This window comes from Ambystoma mexicanum, chromosome 3p (genome assembly GCF_040938575.1).
Source record: "Ambystoma mexicanum isolate Mex_15411 chromosome 3p, UKY_AmexF1_1, whole genome shotgun sequence".
In the NCBI taxonomy this organism is placed as follows: Eukaryota; Metazoa; Chordata; class Amphibia; order Caudata; family Ambystomatidae; genus Ambystoma; species Ambystoma mexicanum.
The window spans coordinates 987352831-987371615 of record NC_090925.1 but is presented as its reverse complement, the minus strand read 5'-3'; the positions used below and the strand labels follow the sequence as shown (position 1 = coordinate 987371615).

Sequence of the window (18785 nt, the reverse complement as noted above, 5' to 3'; positions counted from 1 at the left end):
GGTGAATTTACATACAATACTCACAAAAGGGTCCATGGAGAGACAGATGGAGAAGGGTAGCTAAACAAAATGAAGATATAAGTCAACTTTTAATAGAAGGACACATGCATAATACGTACGCTCAATGCAGCGGCAGCCCATGCGCAGGCAGCGGGCATATGCTTCCAAAGACGACTCGCTGGAGAACTGGTCCCCCGTCAAGTACCTGATCAAGGGAAGAAACGAAATTGCATCAGTGTTAGAAACACCAGTTGTGTTATCTAATAGTTGTACCGAATCTTATTCCCATGATTTAAAACATCAAGGTGTTTATTTGTGTTAGGTTGTTTGGGCGTAAAGGAATCCTAGCTCAAGTAGTTACGAAACTGCTATGAATTCCACTTTGTGATTGTATTAATACATTTTCAGTAAAATATTAGAAAAAGAAAATAGACATAAGTACAGCAATAATTGTTATTGGTGTCCTTTGTAGCTCTAGTCTTTAAATTACTAATGCTCCTATAATAGAGCACAAGACAATACATAACACTCAGGGTTATTCTCCAAGCTCCCCCCCCACACCCTCCCCCGTTACAACAGGTGTAAAAAACAGATATGCTTGTTTTAAAACTCTGGGGCATTTTAATTGTTCGGGAACCAAATTACTATTTACACTTGTCCCATATGCCTCACCTGCAAAAAACATGCATTAACGTCTGCATCTGATTTTCATACTGGTGTTACTGCATAGCATTCCTCACTGTAGTCACTAGAGTACTCATAGTCCATAGTCCCCTTTCCTCCATCGTTCTGGGCGTCCCCCAGCCCCCAACATGGAGACTGTACCAGAATCTTTGGCACAGAAAAATTGGGCTTCCCCTTTAAATTTAATATAGCACTTGGGGTGCAGCCTCAGGCGTGGAATGCACCTCAACTCAGTTCCTGTTGAACACATCAGACGCTTAGATACCTGGCTATGCTTATTATACATTAGCCACTGGCATACTACTGGGGGAAGGCAGGTAGAACGCATGGAGGAAAGGGGACTATGGACTATGAGTACACTAGTCACTATAGTGAGTACCTTCAATAACTCATATGTCCCGACCCCTTTCCTGCATCCTTGTGGGTGATTCCACCGAACAAAAACATAGGGTGGAGCTGTGATAACCTGCCTCATATCGAGGATGAAGCAAAAAGGTTCTTCAGAACTGCCTGACCAAACTCTGCATCGTGCCTGGAGCCAGTGTCCTGTGAGTAGTGCTTAGAGAAGGTCGACAGCTTGGCCCAAGTAGTCGCCATGCTGATGACATCCCAAGAAGCATGTCTCTGAAACACGACGGCCGTGGCATTGGCTCTGACTGCATGGGCATGAATCCCCTCATGAACAGGTCTGCCATGCCTGTGTACGCCTCCAAAATGGCATGAACCATCCAACGGGCCATGGAAGCCTTGGAAGCCTGAGAGCCGGTGGAAGAACTCCCAAAGTCACAAACAATGCCTCGGACTTCCTGAAGGATTTCGTCTGACAGAGATATTACTGGATGACCATCTTGCGGTCCAAGGAACAGAGGGCTCTCTTTGCCTCGGACTGCGGGTTCGGGAAGAACACCAGCAGGCAGATTTCTTGATTCAGATGAAACGGAGAGGCCACCATGGGCAAGAAGTTTCGGTGAGTGCGCAAGATGACCTTGTCATTGTGAAATGTGGCGAAGGGCTCACACGAGGCCAACGCCTGTAGCTCACTAACCCTGTGCACAAGGTGAGAGCCACCAGTAAAACTGTCTTGAGTGCCACTAAGCGGATGTCCACAGAGGTCATCGGATTGAAAGACATGCGCTGCAATGCTGCAAGGACCACATTGAGGTCCCAGACTGGGTGCAACCTATCCACCGATGGAAAAAGCCTCGACAACCCGCTAAGGTGGGCCTTAACCACTGGGTTAGCCACAGAAAACACATGCTCAGGGGAATTCTTGTCAGTCCTAATGGCCGCCAAATAAGTGCGGCAAGTATCCACCTGAACTCCAGAACGAGTCAGGTGTGCTGAAAAAGCCAGTATGTCATCCAGAGGACAGGTGACAGGGTCTAGACCCTTGTCATGAGCCCGATGGCAGACCCTAGTCTACTCGTACACTAGGACCGAGTCGAGGACCTCCTGGCCTGCTGAATGATGTCCCATTTGTCATGTGAAAATTGAGCATGTTGAAGCCTCAGCTGGTCAGGAACCTGGCCGCCAGCTCCAGTTTGGCCAGGTCCAGATGTTCCACCTCTCTACCCTGGTGCGTTGGGAATCCCCTGCTGGAGATCGGAAGGTAGACGGGACCCTGGGAGCACAACTGCAATAGATCCAAAGACCAGGGCCTCGAAGGTCAGTGGGGGGTAATCAGTGTGAGGTTGCAACCCACCGAAGCCCGAAACTTGCAGGGGGTCTGTTGGAGCATAGGGGTGGGCGGGAACACAACACCTGCAGCTGTGCCAATAGGTTTGGAAGGCATCTCCCAGAGACCCCCCAAGCCCGTCCTGCCCATGAAGCAAACTGGGGGCACTTGGAATTCAGAAGGTATGCAAACAAATTCAGGTGCGCAAACCCCCAGTGCTGGAACAAGGGCAACAAGGAGCAGTTGTGCAACTCCCACTCCTAGGTGTTCATGTGGCTCAGCTGGTCCTCTTCTGCATAGTCCACACCCAGGGGGCGGACTGCTGAAATCCATACTCCCTCCAACAGGGCCCAGTCCCAGATCAATATTGCCTCCATGCAGAGGAGGGGAGGGGTAAAACATTGTAGTAGAATTGTCCATCCTGACCAGAACAGACCTGTCCGTGATGAGGGGTAAAAATGCCTTGAGGGCCAGGCCCACTGCCCTGAGCTCGAGCAGATCGATAGGCTTCCGTTCTGGACCATGGTCCATGAATCCCATAGCCCTCCAGAGTACCCTCCCCCCAGCCAGAAAGAGGAGTCAGTCATCGCCACCAGGGTAGGCTCCGGTCGGAAACAATGCCATCCATCAGCCACCAGGGAAGATCGGACAGTAGGAGCAGTGGCATTGGGATCCTGTATGACTGGGACGCTGTCTCCTGATTCCAATTGGCCGGCAGGTAGAGCTGGAGACACCTCATCTTGAGGTGAGCGTGCTGTACAGTGAGCACACAGGAGGCCACCAGACCCAGAAAATGCTGGAACCATCACGCCGAGGTGGTCGAGTTGGCCAGAAAGTGCCCCATTGCTTTGCGGAGGGACAGGAGCCTCTCGGCGCAGGGAACACCAGCTGAACCGAATTGTCTCCCAGTGCACCCCTACAAAGACCAGATCCTGAGATGGGCACAACTGTGACTTCTTCTGGTTGATGGAGAATCCCAGCTCATGAAGGATATATGCAAATCTCTGGCAAGAGTGCAACACCCCCTCGGGTGACCTCCACCCCCCTCACCAGCCAGTCAACCAAATAAGGGCACAGATGATGGCCCTCCAAGCGGAGAAGGCCCACCACTGCTTTCATCCACTTCGTGAAGACACGAGGGGCTGATTTCAGGCCGAAGGGCAGCGCCTTGTATTAAAAACGGAACGACAATCGTGATCCGCAGAAACTTTTGATGCAGTACATGCAGGTACGAATCCTTGAGGTCCAGGGAACACATCCAGTCCCCTGTACACAGAGATTGAGCTATGTGCGCGGAAGTAATCATCTCGAAGCGTTCCAGTGGTAAAGACAGATTTATAAATGACAGGTCCAGGACAACCCTCAGACCAGCCTGGTTGTTCTTGGGTACTGCAAAAATCTTGGAATAGTACCCAGAGCCCCTGTCTGAAAGAGGAACTGGTTCTATCGCCTGCATCTCAAAGAGCGAAAGGACCTCCTGTAAAAGAGCAGGGGACTCGATCTGAGGAAGAGGAGGAGAGAATGGTAGAGTCAAAGGAAGAGGAAGACTGAAGCCTGTGGAGACTACGAATAGGATCCATGGGTTGCTGAAAAGTCGTTTCCAGGTGTCTTGCAACAGAGCCAAATGACCCTCCACAGGCGAGCTGTGTTTCCCGACCTTGCCATCACTGCTTCTTGGCATCAGGGGGGGAGCAGAGGAGGGGTGGAGGGGGCAAACCTGCTCAAAGTCCTCTGCTGCTTCCTCCTGTTGTCGCTGGCTGACACGTCAGGCCTCCCTGTACCGCGGTCCCGAAACCTCTTGAAGCCAGAGAAAGCGAAGGTTTGAACTTGGTCCTGCCCTGCGACTAAGGGAAGGATTTCTGTCCAGGTTTTGGCAAAAGGGCCAAGGGCTTGGCGGTTTGAGAGGGTTTTTTTCCCCTTTGTCATCTCGTCATCAGTTGATGAATGAAAAATGTTCACACCGTCGAAGGGCAGATCCAAGATCCACTCATGCACATCAGGTGAAAACTTAGTAGTGTGCATTCATGCCGCCCTTCTCATCTCGACACCAAGGCACAGCCCTACGCTAGCTGCTTCTATGTGGGAGACTGAAGACTCCATGAGGTCCTGCGCAATGGCCCGGGCATCTGCCAGACCGGCCTTGAAGGAGGCTTTCTTGTACAAAGGGAGGTCGGGCAGAAATTCCCCAAGCTCCCGCCACAGCTTCTGGTTAGCCGCAGCCAAGAAGGCGTTTGTGTTGGCTTGCCGCAGATGCAGTGCTGAGATGGAATAACAGCGCTTTCCCAAAGACTTGAGGACCTTGTCCTCCTTGGAAAGACAACTGGAGGTGGCTCCCGTGGAGGAAGAAGACAAAGACTATGGTTTAGAATACAATGAGGCCACAGCCACCACTGAAGAATGCAGCTGCAGGTGGAAGGCTAGGAGGATTGGTTCCCCGTCTGTCAGCCTGAACCTGCTGTCAAACTTCTTGTTCATCTGGGCGTTGGCCCTGGCCTTCTCCCAGACCTTTCACGCCACCTGCACAACATCCTTCTGGAGAGGGATGCAAGACCCAAGACCTCTGCTAGCACTCCTGACTCCTGGGGGGCTTCCTTGGACAGAGGGACCCCCAAGAACTCTGCCAAGCCCTGAAGGCGGTCATGAAAGGCCTTAACGGATGTCGAGGGTTTATCGTCCTGGGTGTCGTCATCATCCCCAGCCCCCCTTTTTTTACAGACCGAGGGGAGTCGGAACCCCCCCCTATGTCCGGTGACGAAAACAGGTCCAACGGCTGTTGAGAGGGAGGTGTTGGTGGCACACGAGGCGGTGGACGGGTCTCAACAGCCAATAGGGCCTGCACCGGGTTAGGGACCAGCACTGGAACCAGCAGCGCTGGAGAAATGGGAGGTGTACCCAGAGGGGCCCCAGGGAGGCGCCACCTGCATGATGACCTTCGCTATATCCTTCAGGATCCGCTTCATCTGAGGAGAACGCATGAGGAACAGGAAGCCATCGAAGAAGCGGACCCCGCAAGTTGCTGGGTCCGCAATGGCCTGGCATTCCGAGGCGCTGGACCTCTGCTCCTGGTCAAAGCGCTCAAGCGCCCGAGGAGTGTAGCCATAAGGCTGTGATGGTTAGATGTATCCCTGAGGCAACTAGAGCCCTGTACCGTACAATCCGCTGCTGCTTCCAGAGGGAAGGGTACTGGCATCATCTCGCCCTGGGCAGGAGGGCACAAAGGCTATGAGCCACAAGAGGCCTCAGACACGGGAGGATACAGCTTGGGTCTTGCACCAGAAGCGTCTACCTCAGAGATCACTCTCGTAGGCGATAAGCTCTCGGCCAGCTTGCCGGTAGTTGTAACGCCCTGACTCATGACCTCGGAAAGAGTTCAGGTAGGCTAGATGCCCTCCGCACCTGTGCCAGTAGCCGTGCTGGATGGAGCCAAGGACAGACTCTTGGAGGTGGCACTCGACGATCCTTTACCCCCCCCCCCCGGGGTAGAAGAGGACCGACTTGATTGCCCTTCCGAGGACAGCCCAGTAGTACCCTTGGGCCCCTCAGCTTAGGAGCCGGTAGCCTTAGAGGCCTCACGCCTACCAGAACCTGAATCCGAGGAACCCCTATCCGTGGGAACCCCAAGGAAGGAGTCGCTGTGCTTTGGAGCCGTGCTGAACAGAGGGCCGGTTCCATGTAATAATGTCCCCGCAAAAATATCGCCATGCAAAAACATCGTCAAAAAATGGCTGTATTTTGTGGGGACATTATTACACGGAACATGCGGGGGACACCCCCGCAACCCCCAAACCTTTGTTTTTTCTTCATGGGGAGCGGGGACACCCCCGCTGCCCACATATATATGGTCAACCAAATATCGCCACAACTTTTTCCCAGCGATATTTACGGCGACCATATATATGGGGATAATATTACCTGATACCAGAGGGCCTACCTTGTCTTCATGAGAGGTCCTGAAGACAAAGTCCTTAAGGAGGGGTCGGAGGAGAAGTGTGGAAGATTTGCCTCCACTGCGACAACCGATTTCTCAATGCCCTGTGACCGAGAGCGCTGCAAGCCGAATATGACCCAGCGCTGGTCGGGACGCAAACACTCAAGACAGATGCATAGAAGTCTGAGGCCGGGAATAAGCATGCGCATGACGCACATCTCGTGAATCATCCTGCAGCCGACATGTGCCGGGGGAGGCGAGGCACCGAAGGGAAGTTAAATACGATTAAAAACAAAACAGGGAGCAAGCAACAAGCTAAACAAGTCTCTCTGCTGGCTGCCAGGTCCAACACCGTCTGTGTTGGAAAAAGCGACTGGGGACTGAGGTGAGGCACCTGAGGGTGGGGCCTCGGCAGGGCATTCCCATGCCCAAGGCCGCGCCCTGTGCGCTATACTAAATTTAAAGGGGAAGCTCAATTTTTCATTGCCAAAGGTTCCGGTACCATCTCCATGTTGGGTGACACCCACAAAGAGAGGAAAGGACGGGACGTACGAGTATGCCTCCCACCATGAGTACATGGTGGGAAGCATTAACATTTCTTTGAACTACGATGTGAAAATAATGCATGTAAACCTAGGTCTTGCATGAATTTTTTGCACTTTATGTCCGGCGAGGAATATAAAGCCATCTAACCTGAAGGCAAGACAGAGGTTCCTACCAAAAGAAAAGCAGCCAAACTCTCTAAAGTAGTAGTTACGGCAGAGCCGTCAGACTTAACTCAAGGGAGGAGGTAGGCTGGTAGTGAAGTATAGTTATTCCCAATAGTCAGTCACCCCAGAGAAGACACCACACTGGTATACTAAAATCATACACTTTATTATGGCTTTCACCCCCGCTGTGGGGGGCGGACAGAGATGGTAACAACCCAGCAGCTCAGGCCTCAGCGATGGTTGGGGGCAGTTACCGGCCATGTCAGCCCCCCACTATGGGGGTGAAAGCCATTTGCACTCGGGATTTATCCATGGTCCGAATGGTTCATTTTGTTTTTCCTCAGGCGATTGGCTGTGCAAGAGATGTCAATCATCACTGAAAAAAAAAGATATCTGGCGCCATTTCTATAGTGGTGGCCAGGAGCGTGAGGATCATGGGATCGGAGCACAAGGCTCTCGTGGTCTAGCAGTTAAGTTGAAGGGAGGGATTTGGAAGGGGTATGGTTTCTTTTCAGCAGTGTGGGGGGTGAGGAGCCAACAGGGAGAGAGACTCCCTGTTGTCTCCTCAAATTAAAAGAAAACAAATAATAAGATGGTGCCACCGTGGGAAAGCCTTGTGTGGTTGTAAACAGCGGGCGGAGAATGTGTAGTCTCACCTGCTGTTCTAGCCACCTGATTGGCTGAGCGCCCATCCCCGGGTGCGAATACAAAAATCACACAGGGAATAGCTAAAAGGTCAAATAAGTAACTTGGTTTAAACAGAACACATAGTAACACAGTGCATGTATAACAGGAAAAGGTCATAGGAGAGCCTGCTCATTCCTAAGCAAAGCATATGCCCACTACCTGGTTGTAAGCGCAATACATAGAAGAATAAGAGGTCGTGTTAAGGTGTGTGTCCCGGGATCGGGCAGCACCTGTGGAGGCAGGATTCCTGGAAGGCGTCCGAACTGGGGAGGCCAGGCTGGTGGGAAGTGTCACCGGCTGATGGTATACAATATTAGCAACTCCAACCCTTCTCGGTAGGACAAGGGAATAGGATACACCTCCAGACGTTACAAGACTTCCCCTGTGGGTCAGATGAAGTTACTGCACCGGGAGAGATGGTGATGCTACAGACAAAAGGAGTGGGGGATGCATAGGAGGTTCTTGCAGAGTCTGGACACCACATCGAGAAGAGCGAAGGGAGAACCAGAAGCGTGGTGTTCAGGAGTCTGGAGATATGGAGGAGCAGGCAAACTTGAGAAACCAAGGGGAACAGGAGAGGGAATCCGATTGGCGAGGCAAAAGGTCAGAACCAACCAAGGTGGCTATAGGCTGGCTGATTCCAGGGCAGTCAGCACAGGAGGGGGCCCCCCCCAAGGGACCCAAGGAAGACTAGGGCCAGAGAACCGGCTGGAGAAGTCTGGAAACAGGTAAGGCAGGCAGAGCAGGAACCAGAGAACCAGGGAACCGGCAGGGAAGGGCAGAAGGAGGTGAAGAAAGCAGAGAGAAGATGCTGGCGCCGCTACGGCTGGTCAGGAACGAACCGCGTTAAGACGCGATTCGTTCTCTGACTCAGCCGCTATTTACGGCCCTCGGCATGAAGCCGAGGCCTGAAGCGCAGGCTGGACTGCGCATTCGCAGCCACCCTGGCCAGGAGCGAAAACGAGGCTTGACACGCAAGCCGCCGGCCTCTGCTTATGGCGGCGCATGCGCACGCCGAAAACAATCCGAGGTTTCGGACATCGGGAGGCTCCTCTCCCGACTAGCCGAAACCTCGGATAGACCCACCAAGACCGGCAGCGTCTCGCCGTCCCCCAGGTAAGTGGCCTAACACCATGACCCCCCGCAGAAAGACCAGGAGCACCAGGCTTCCAGGGATGAGCGAGATAGAACTCCCGAACCAGACGAGGTGCATGAACATTGGCAACCGGTTCCCAGGTGCGATCACAGGGGGGGTAGCCCTTCCAGTCTACTAAATATTGCACTTTTCCCCTATAAAAACGGGAATCACAAATCTCCTGGACCTCAAATTCTGGTATACCCTGAACATCAATGGCTGCAGGTCGAGGATGGGAACGAACATAGGAGTCGGGACGACAGGGTTTCAGCAGGGAAACATGAAAGACTGGGTGAACATGCCAAGAGGTAGGTAAAGCCAGTCTAAAGGCTACCGGAGACACCTGCTTAATTATACGGAAAGGACCATGGAATCTAAGGGCCAATTTCAGTGGAAGATTTCGGGCAGGAAGATTTCTGGAAGATAACCACACCAGGTCTCCTACTTGAAAAACCGGACCAAGACTCCGACGCTTGTCAGCAGCCTTTTTCATACTAGCCTGCGCCATAGTTAAGGAACCTGTTGCCTGGCGGTGACAACCATGTACATTGGCTATCAACCGATCAGCCGAAGGAACTGAGCTGGGTTGTACGGGAGGGAGAGGTAGTAACTTGGGGTGCAGGCCAGAGGAACAGTAGAAGGGACTAAACCCAGTAGCCGAGTGCACAGAGTTGTTGTAAGCTACTTCTGCCAGGGCTAAATGAGACATCCAATTGGACTGGGAAGCATTAGTGAAACAGCGTAAATACTGTTCCTAAGTCCGATTGGTCCTCTCCGTCTGCCCATTAGTTTGTGGGTGATGACCATAGCTAAGGGCTCTATGTATACTCAAATGTCGGCAGAGTTGACCCCAAAAGGCAGAAACAAATTGAGAGCCCCTATCCGATATTATCTTCTCTGGCAAACCATGTAAACGGTAAATGTTATGTAAAAAAGACTGGGCCATCTGAGCAGCTGTTGGTATCTTCAGGAAAGGAATGAAGTGGGCCATCTTAGTAAAGCAGTCTACTACTACCATGATGCAGGTCTGGCCCTCGGAACATGGAAGATCCACAATAAAGTCAGTGGCTAGTGTGTGCCAAGTGTAAGGTGGAATTTCAGTAGGATGCAATAGGCCTACAGGTCTCTGTCTCGGAGTTTAGCCTGGGCACAAATCGGACAGGACTCCACATATTGCTTGACTTGGGTAGCCCAGCCAGGCCACCAAAATTGACGGGCAATCATCTCTTGTGTAGCTCGAATCCCGCGATGTCCTCCTATTTTGGAATCATGTAGTCCCTGCAATACAGCTCTACGGAGATCTTCAGTTGGTAAGTACAATCTTTTCCGAAAGAGCAGAAGGCCATCTCTTTCGCTTATTTGTGGAATCTTCAATACGGTGGTACGTTTAGGGTCCACTGTCGTCTCCTGGGCTACTCTCTGTAAGTAGGGTACTAGGGCTAGGAGAAAATGTTTCGGGGCTAGCACTGGTTCTCCCTTGTTTTCCTGCGCAATATCGTCTTCCAGAGAGCGAGATAAAGCATCGGCTTTGACATTCTTATTGTTGGATATGTAAGTGATATGGAAATCGAACTGTGAAAAGAAGAAGGCCCACCGAGCCTGGCTGTAACGCTCACCTGATTCCCGTAGAGGCGCCGGTCTTGACTGGGCGTATACCGTATCTTCAAAGGTGATGTGTAACACACGGCTGGATCTATGGGCTGGACCTCTGTGCACTGTATGTCTGACTCGAAGGGTAAGATGTCTTAGGTAAGTGATCGCCGTGCTCTCCATCTGCCTCGGGGCAAGGTGCTGTAACCAGTTTCTTCACTGGATAAGGGGAGCAGGCCTCTTGACTTCAGAGGACTGCTGTCCGTCGTTTACTGCACGAACGGTAAGTTTCGAGTAATTCTAATGTCTTTAAAAGTCTTTAGTAATGATGTCTCTTGTTTTGCAGGGTTCCGGCGATGGCGGATGACGGGCTGAAGTGAGTTGAAGATGGAGCCCGTGTGATGAATAGAAGCGCCTGGAAGCACGTAAGTAAGCGCTTGTTTCCTGCTTCACGATGCGCTCTAACTGTCTTTTTATTTTGCAGGTACAAGTTCGGAGCGGCTGCAGGGTGCCGGAATACCCACTGGGTTAGATGTGGAAAGGAGTAATGGCACGTGAGTATTAAAGTTCCCCAATGTCTTTAAACGCACCTTGTTTTGTCTTTCAGATGCGGGATGCAGCGCCGAAGGCCTCCGGAGCGTGCGAAGAGTTGGTAAGCTTTTGTCTTTCAGATGCCGGAATGCAGTGCGAAGACCTCCGGAGCGCACGAAGAGTAGGTAAGCCTTTGTCTTTCAGATGCCGGAATGCAGCGCGAGGCGTTGGTGACAGCCGATGGACCAGGTAAGTGAAGCGCTGTCACTGAAGACCGTAATGCTAACCTGTTCTTTCTTGTCTTTATAGGTGTTGCTGAAGACTGGATTCAGGATGGTAAGCCTTTTTCCTTAGGCCCAGGATCAGATGCAGAAGACACGATGAGCGTTCTGCTGCAGAGGATGCAGAATAACGCAAAGCAAGATTCATCCATCGGGTGTGGTTTAAATAGCCTCCTGTAGTGCTTAGGTGTCTCCTTCCACAGCCACGCCTAGGTAAGAAAAGAGTTCCTGCTTTCCAGAAGAGTTCCAGTGTTCTGAACCTAGGGAGTGGCTCCTGCCCCACCCAACAGGAAAAGTAGTTCCAAACAGAAGAGGATCAGAGGCTCAACTGGCAGGCAAGTAAGCAGCATGGTCTGCTGCAGGTAAGTCCACCCAAGCATTATGAGCCCGGCGCTTCCAGCGCTGGGACTGGGCATATTTATGAGCCTGGTGCCACTGGCGCCAGGACTGGGTCCAAAAGGTCCCAATTGGGACTGGTTGGCACTCGGAACCTGGGTTATGGATCTGCTTCCAAGGGAGTTGGGAAAACCCTGACCTTTTGGAAGCAGAGATCATGACACTGGCGTGATGTTCTACATTGTAAGGAACGTAGAAACTGTAGGTTTCGGTGGTCCGTGCGCACTTCCACTGGGAAACGCCCTCCTAATAGATGGTGGTGCCATTCTTCGAAAGCAGTCTTTATGGCTAGGAGCTCCTTCTCGATTATAGGATAGTTCCGTTCACTGGCGGTGAGTTTGCGGGAATAGTATGCTAGGGGAAATTCAGTCTCCAAATCTGGATCAAGTTGTGACAATCCAGCCCCCACAGCGTAGTCCGACGCATCAGCTTCCACAATAAAGGGTCTGTCCTCCCGTGGGTGTTGAAGAATGGGGGGAGGTGCTGAAGGCTTCTTTTAATCGCAGAAAGGAAGCAGCGGCCTCCGGTCCCCATTCAAAGGCCCTCTTAACACTGGTCAAGTTAGAAAGAGGAGCTGCCCATCTGGAAAATGATGGTATGAATCGACGATAAAAATGTACGAATCCAAGGAAGCGCTGAAGCGATCGCCGATCTCTGGGAGGCTTCCACTCCAGAATAGCACGGACTTTAGCATGATCCATATGTATACCTGTAGCACTGATGACATGTCCCAGGAACTCCACTTGATCTTGATGGAAATGGCACTTTTCTGGCTTGACGTATAAGTGATTCTGCTGTAACCTCTTTAGAACCTCTAACTTGAACTATGTGTTCCTTGCGGTCCTTGGAATACACAAGGATATCATCCAAGTAAACCCAAACTGATACTCTGATTAAATCAGCAAATATGTGATCCATAAGACGTTGAAAAACTGAAGGAGCGTTGCACAAGCCAAAGGGCATCACGCAGTACTCGTAATGCCCCATTGGAGTCTTAATTGCGGTCTTCCACTCATCACCAGATCTTATGCGCACTAGGTGATAAGCTCCTCGGAGGTCTAGCTTGGTGAACACCCGGGCTTCATGTAGTGACTCCATAATGGTTCGTATCAAGGGGAGTGGATACCGGTCTTTCTTTGTGATATCATTTAATTGACGATAATCGATGCATGGCCGAAGGGTGCCCTCCTTCTTCTTAACAAAGAATAAAGGAAATCCCGCAGGAGAGGTGGAGGGTACGATGTATCCCTTTTGTAGGCAATCCTGTAGATATTCCTGTAGTACCTCCTTTTCTTGTGCTGTTAGGGATTAGACCTTGCCATGTGGTATAGTAGTGTCTGGAAGAAGATCTATGGAACAATCAAAGCTTCTGTGCAGAGGCAACGGGATATCCTTTGGGTCAGAAAAAACCTCCTGGAATTCAATGTATTCAGACGGTATTATAGAGTCCGAGTAAAGACTTGTTCTACTACAAACATCGGTCTAGGTTGAGGTCGTGGTCTTCATTGCCGGATGCTAGGTGCCTAAGCATTCTTGTTTGCAACGGGCTGAACAAAACTCTAGAGTCCTGGTCTCCCAATTGATGTTAGGATTGTGATGCAACAACCAAGGTAAGCCCAGGATAATTGGGTACGAAGGTGTCTTGATGACATCAAAAGAGATCAGTTCCTGATGCTCCTCTATTTGTAGTTGTAATGTTCCTGTATGCTGATGAACCGGTCCAGAAGACAGAGGAGTGCCATCAATAACTTCCACCACGGAAGCACATCTCTTCTCCAGCAAAGCGATCCCGTTTTTGGCTACAAAGTCAGCATCAATATAGTTACCGGAAGCTCCACAATCCAACAGACCAAGGACCTCTACAGGTTCGTTTCTTGCCCACGTAACCTTGATTATTAAGGCCATGAGTACCACTGGCTGCATTGGTGGTTTTTCCCGGTGATCATCCGGAAGGACTGAAATTAAGGAAGAGGGGCCCGTCGTTGCCTTCCCTACGTACGACAGGCCGTTTAGTTTTCCGACTTACGGAGAGGTTGTTGAGGGCACGTAGAGAGGTAATGCCCGGCGGCCCCACAGTACAGGCACAACCTGAGATCTCTCCTTCTCCTTTCAGCGTCTTACAGGGGACCTCTTAGGGCTCCCAATTGCATGGGTTCAGATTCTGGTTCTTGAGAGCTTGAGATTTTAGGGATTTCTGGCAGGACTCTTGAAAGCGTCTTTTCAGATCTACGCCTCTTGTTCCGTCTCTCAGTCAATCTATGGTCGATACGTAGGACTTGTTCTTGAAGAGTCTGCAAGGTCTCTGGTTCTGGTGTGTGTAACAACTCGTCCTTGTATTCCTCCCTTAGTCCCCTACGAAAGAGTGTCTTCTGGGTTACTTCCGGCCATTGGGAATCCGTGGCCAACTGGCGAAAAGGACTGATAAGCAATAATGTCACTGGAGCCTTGCTTTAAGTCCATTAGTTGGTTCTGAGCTGTAGCTGCTAGGTTTGGTGACTGGAAAACTTCCAAAAAGGCCTTTTAAAAGGCTACAAAATCCTCCAATATTGGACTCTTGGCTACCACAAGGGGCGTAGCCCAGGCCAACGCATTGCCAACCAGATTGCCCAAAATATATCCAATCTTGGCCTTATCCTGATTGAAATGGGTTGGACGACACAAGAAATGGATTCGGCAATGATTGCAAAATTCAGCCACTCGTCTGGGATCTCCGTCAAATTTCACAGGGCTGGTCTGTGCCATCACTGTCTCAGGCGAAATATTAGCACTGGCCCCTTGAGCCACCATCTGTCTTAATGCCAAATTCTCCTGATGAAGTGCCGACATCTCGGCACGTAAGGCTCTGATCTCACTCCTTAAATCCTCCATGTCATCCAACCCTGGATCAGTACAGATAGGTAGGCGTCTTAATCTGTTAAGGTGTGTGTCCCGGGATCGGGCTGCACATGTGGAGGCAGGATTCCTTGAAGGCGTCCGAACTGGGGAGGATACACCTCCAGACGTTACAAGACTTCCCCTGTGGGTCAGATGAAGTTACTGCACCGGGAGAGATGGTGATGCTACAGACGAAAGGAGTGGGGGATGCACAGGAGGATGTTGCAGAGTCTGTACACCACATCGAGAAGAGCGAAGGGAGAACCAGAAGCGTGGTGTTCAGGAGTCTGGAGATATGGAGGAGCAAGCAAACTTGAGAAACCAAGGGGAACAGGAGAGGGAATCCGATTGGCGAGGCAAAAGGTCAGAACCAACCAAAGTGGCTATAGGCTGGCTGATTCCAGGGCAGTCAGCACAGGAGGGGCCCCCCAAGGGAACCAAGGAAGACTAGGGCTAGAGAACCGGCTGGAGAAGTCTGGAAATAGGTAAGGCAGGCAGAGCAGGAACCAGGGAACCAGCAGGGAAGGGCAGAAGGAGGTGAAGAAAGCAGAAACAGGATGCTGGCGCTGCTAGGGGTGGTCAGGAAAGAACCGCGTTAAGACGCGATTCGTTCTCTGACTCAGCCGCTATTTACGGCCCTCGGCATGAAGCCGAGGCCTGAAGCGCAGGCTCGACCGCGCATGTGCAGCCGCCCTTGCCAGGAGCGAAAACTAGGCTTGACACGCAAGCCGCCGGCCTCCGCGTATTGCAGCGTATGCGCGCGCCGAAAACAATCTGAGGTTTCGGACGTCGGGAGGCTCCTCTCCCGACTAGCCGAAACCTCGTATAGACCCGCCAAGACCGGCAGCGTCTCGCCGTCCCCCAGGTAAGTGGCCTAACAGGTCGGGAGAAACATGATAATAATATAAAGCGCTTTGGTGTAAAGTGCTATATAAACATAATAAATACAAATACAAACTCAGTACATTTCAGTAGGCAGAAGTGTAATGCAATGATTTGAAAATACATAGCTATTTATACATAGGTAGGAGACCGAATTTCAGTCTCTTGGGCCCAGCAAAAATGTCAGTTTTCAGGTGAGTACCTTCCAAAGTCTTTTTCAAGGAGTTTGGATAGTAAGAGTTCTGCGTAAGAAATATTGGGAAAAATTCAATTGGCATAGACACGGTTATGGAGTAAGGATAGGCAAGTCTATGTTCTACCTGAAGAGTGCAGAAAATGCAGCATCCAATCCTAAGAGACACCAGAGGAGACCCTCCCAAAGAGTTCCTGTTAAAGGTTTGAGACCGAGAGGCTCCACGAAAGAAGGAAGTAAAGCAGGATTTGGGCAGAGTGTATTTGTAATTGTCAACACTGCTTCTGTGTTCACAATGAAAATTAAACTCTTCCCGACATGCGAGCCTGTCGGCAACGTACAATTGTCAGCGCCGCTCACAATTAAAAGTAAATGCGGCGTGGCATGCGTGTTTACTCATTTTGCCCGGTGGAGTGCAAAAGTGCAGGACACACGGCATCGTACACACGTGTACGCCACCTTTTGCTCATCACTTTTGCACTCGGCTGTGTGCAAATGACAAATATTTGGCAGAGGGGAGCCGTTTACGTGACAGTGCTTACATGGAAGTAACTGTAAAATAGTTTTATCAGTGGTTGGATAAGATTTGTAAATTGGAGTATTTTGATCCCTATTTTTTAAAGTTGGGAGTAAAATGATTTTTAGGGAGTAAAAATGTTAGTCCAATTCCCAGTGCGAGTATTTTATAAGTGAGTAAAAATAAGTTTTAACTGGAAAAACGATTTTTTGTGTGTAATTTTACAGGTTTACTTCTTCCAATCAGACAGTAATAATAGTAGTTTCTTCGTTTAGTACTATGTGCACCACTAGTCCAAATATATCAATAGAGCTAAGTTTGTGAACTCGGGTCCAAGGTTTTCCATTTTAGGCAGTATTTTGACACTGTATTTTTATTTTTGGGGATTATTTGCCTATTTTGAGAGAGCAAAAGTGGCCGATAGACTCTATCTGTTGGGCCAACGTTCAATAGCATTTTTATTGTGTGTTCCTACAGTGTTCAGAGTTAACCGGACTCACCAGACACCAAGGGTGACCAGCTTAGGGTTAGAAAGATCCTGAAAATAAGTTTATTCTAAAGAGAATAACAATCTTCCATAGGGTTCAATGCTAGTGGGTAATGTCAATAGGTCTGCCTTTACAGGTGTGCGAAACAGTAAAAGATGTGTCAATGGTTTTAAAGGTCACACTTCAACAGCAGCATAGCCTCTTTGTTTGGCATTCACAGTTCCAGTGATGAAAAAGAAGACTTCCACACACGCAGGTAACCCTTGGAGTATCAGAGATGCTGCTGGGCCGGAGACCAGGTGGCCTGATGCTAGGGTACAATGCCAATTCCCTGTAGCGTACGTGCAATGAAGGTCAGACTGCGAGGAGATAAAGGCAGAAATTTAGACCTGTAACATAGCCGTTGTCTTTGTGGGTTTTCTTGTTTGTGATTCACAGTGGGGATTTGGCATTTTGTCACTTTCCCTTCATGGGCTCTGGGTGAGAGCTCACAAAGTCGTATTTGACTGATTTGAAGAGAATCCAGTTTGGGCTCACCGAGAGTCTGCCAGATACCTCAATCCACATCTCTTTTAGTGTGGCCACGAAACAGCAGTGAGGAGGGCCTCCACCGATCGCGAGGAGACGAGATGATTGGAGGGTGTGTTCCACTCCCAGCCTCATGTATATAACTGAAGAGACTTCGAGCAATAACTACTTTAAAGAAGAAAACAACGCCAGTACCCTTGCTAGAAGCTGCATATTTTTGACTTGCTATACTTTCTCTCACAAATTGTGCTTGAATGACATTGTTTGCATCATTTATTCTACTATGAGCCAGAGTTGTTGCTACATGGATAGGAAATCAGTTCATTAAACATCTAAAAATCATTGTAAATTATTTAATCAGCAAAACCATCTGTAATTTTAAGGCCATGAAGAAACCTCACCACCACATATACATTTCAACACTGATGACCGATTTTTCTTTTTTCTCCCTTTCAATATGTTATTGGTTACTGGTGATTTCCAAGGTCTAGTTTAAAGAGGCCTCATCTCAATAACTAATATAACTCACAAAATATATGTATGGAAGACGAAGGCCATTACATACATTTCGAATACAATTTTAAATAGTACCACAAACTATTACACATCCAACCACAGCTTGAGACTATAACACATTCACCCTGCAAATCACAGGGTTACTCGAAATGGTTAGTCATGAAAAAGAGGAGAGCGTCTCAGAATGGTCGCCTATAGACCGGTCTTCTTGTTTCTAGCAAGACAGATACGTTATGAGATACTACAAAACATCATTACATGGTTAACACACTTAACCATACCTTGGATGCTCTCATCTCCTCAGACATCCCTCTCTGTATCCCTCTCACTACCTCACTCTCCTGGACCGATCACTCTCTTCACACCTGAAGCTCCCTTCTCCTTTAGCACCGGCACAACCTGCACCACCGACCACCTTCAAAGTCTTTAGACCCATGAAAAGAGTGTCAGTGGCTGCCTTTGCCTCCACCTACTGTCCTCTTTCGACTCCTGCGGCTGACTCCCACCCTGACACAGCCCTCACTAACCTACACCTTTCCATCGCCAATACACTCAACATTCTTGCCGCTGTCATGAGGGTCCGACTGAAGCCTGCCAAAAAGTGCAACTCTTGTACAACTCCGATCTGGCTGCCCTTAAATGCAAGTGCAGAGCAGCAGAACGGAAGGAACAAGTTACTTACCTGTAACTGTTGTTCTCCAGCATGGGTCTGGCATGGATTCACATGCTCATGAATAAAGAATACATAGCAGTACACACATACACAACCACGGGAGGTGGCAAAGGCTCAACATTAAGCAGTACATCAAACTCAACATTAAGCATCTTACCTCCTCACCAGGCTCACCTCAGGCGAACAGGTTGCGCAGCACTGCTTGGCCGACCCTGGACTCCTCCCTGGAATCCCGATCGACGCAGTAGAATTTCGTGAAGGTGTGCGTCGACCTCCACGTAGCAGCCCTGCATATGTCCAGCAGGGGCACACCAGAAAGGAACGCCCTGGTAGCTGCGATCGCTCTGGTGGAATGGGCTCTCGGACGGCCAGGCAGCGGTCGGTTTGCCAACCGATGACAGTACATGATACAGCCGGAGAGCCATCTGGAAATGGAAGCCTTCGAGAGAGCCTTCCCCTGATTGACAGGTCCAAAGTTCACAAAGAGTTGTGACGTC

The 18785-nt window shown here is 50.0% G+C and overlaps 1 protein-coding gene across 1 annotated transcript in view; it reads right to left on the bottom strand.

The window, feature by feature from the left end:
• The window catches only part of PLCG1 (phospholipase C gamma 1), a 1097362-nt gene that overhangs the window by 506036 nt on the left and 572541 nt on the right, over window positions 1-18785 (bottom strand). Inside the window, exon 11 of the mRNA XM_069652272.1 lies at window positions 120-205. Within this exon, the coding sequence (XP_069508373.1) occupies window positions 120-205 (86 nt within the window). The remainder of the gene's footprint in view (window positions 1-119; window positions 206-18785) is intronic.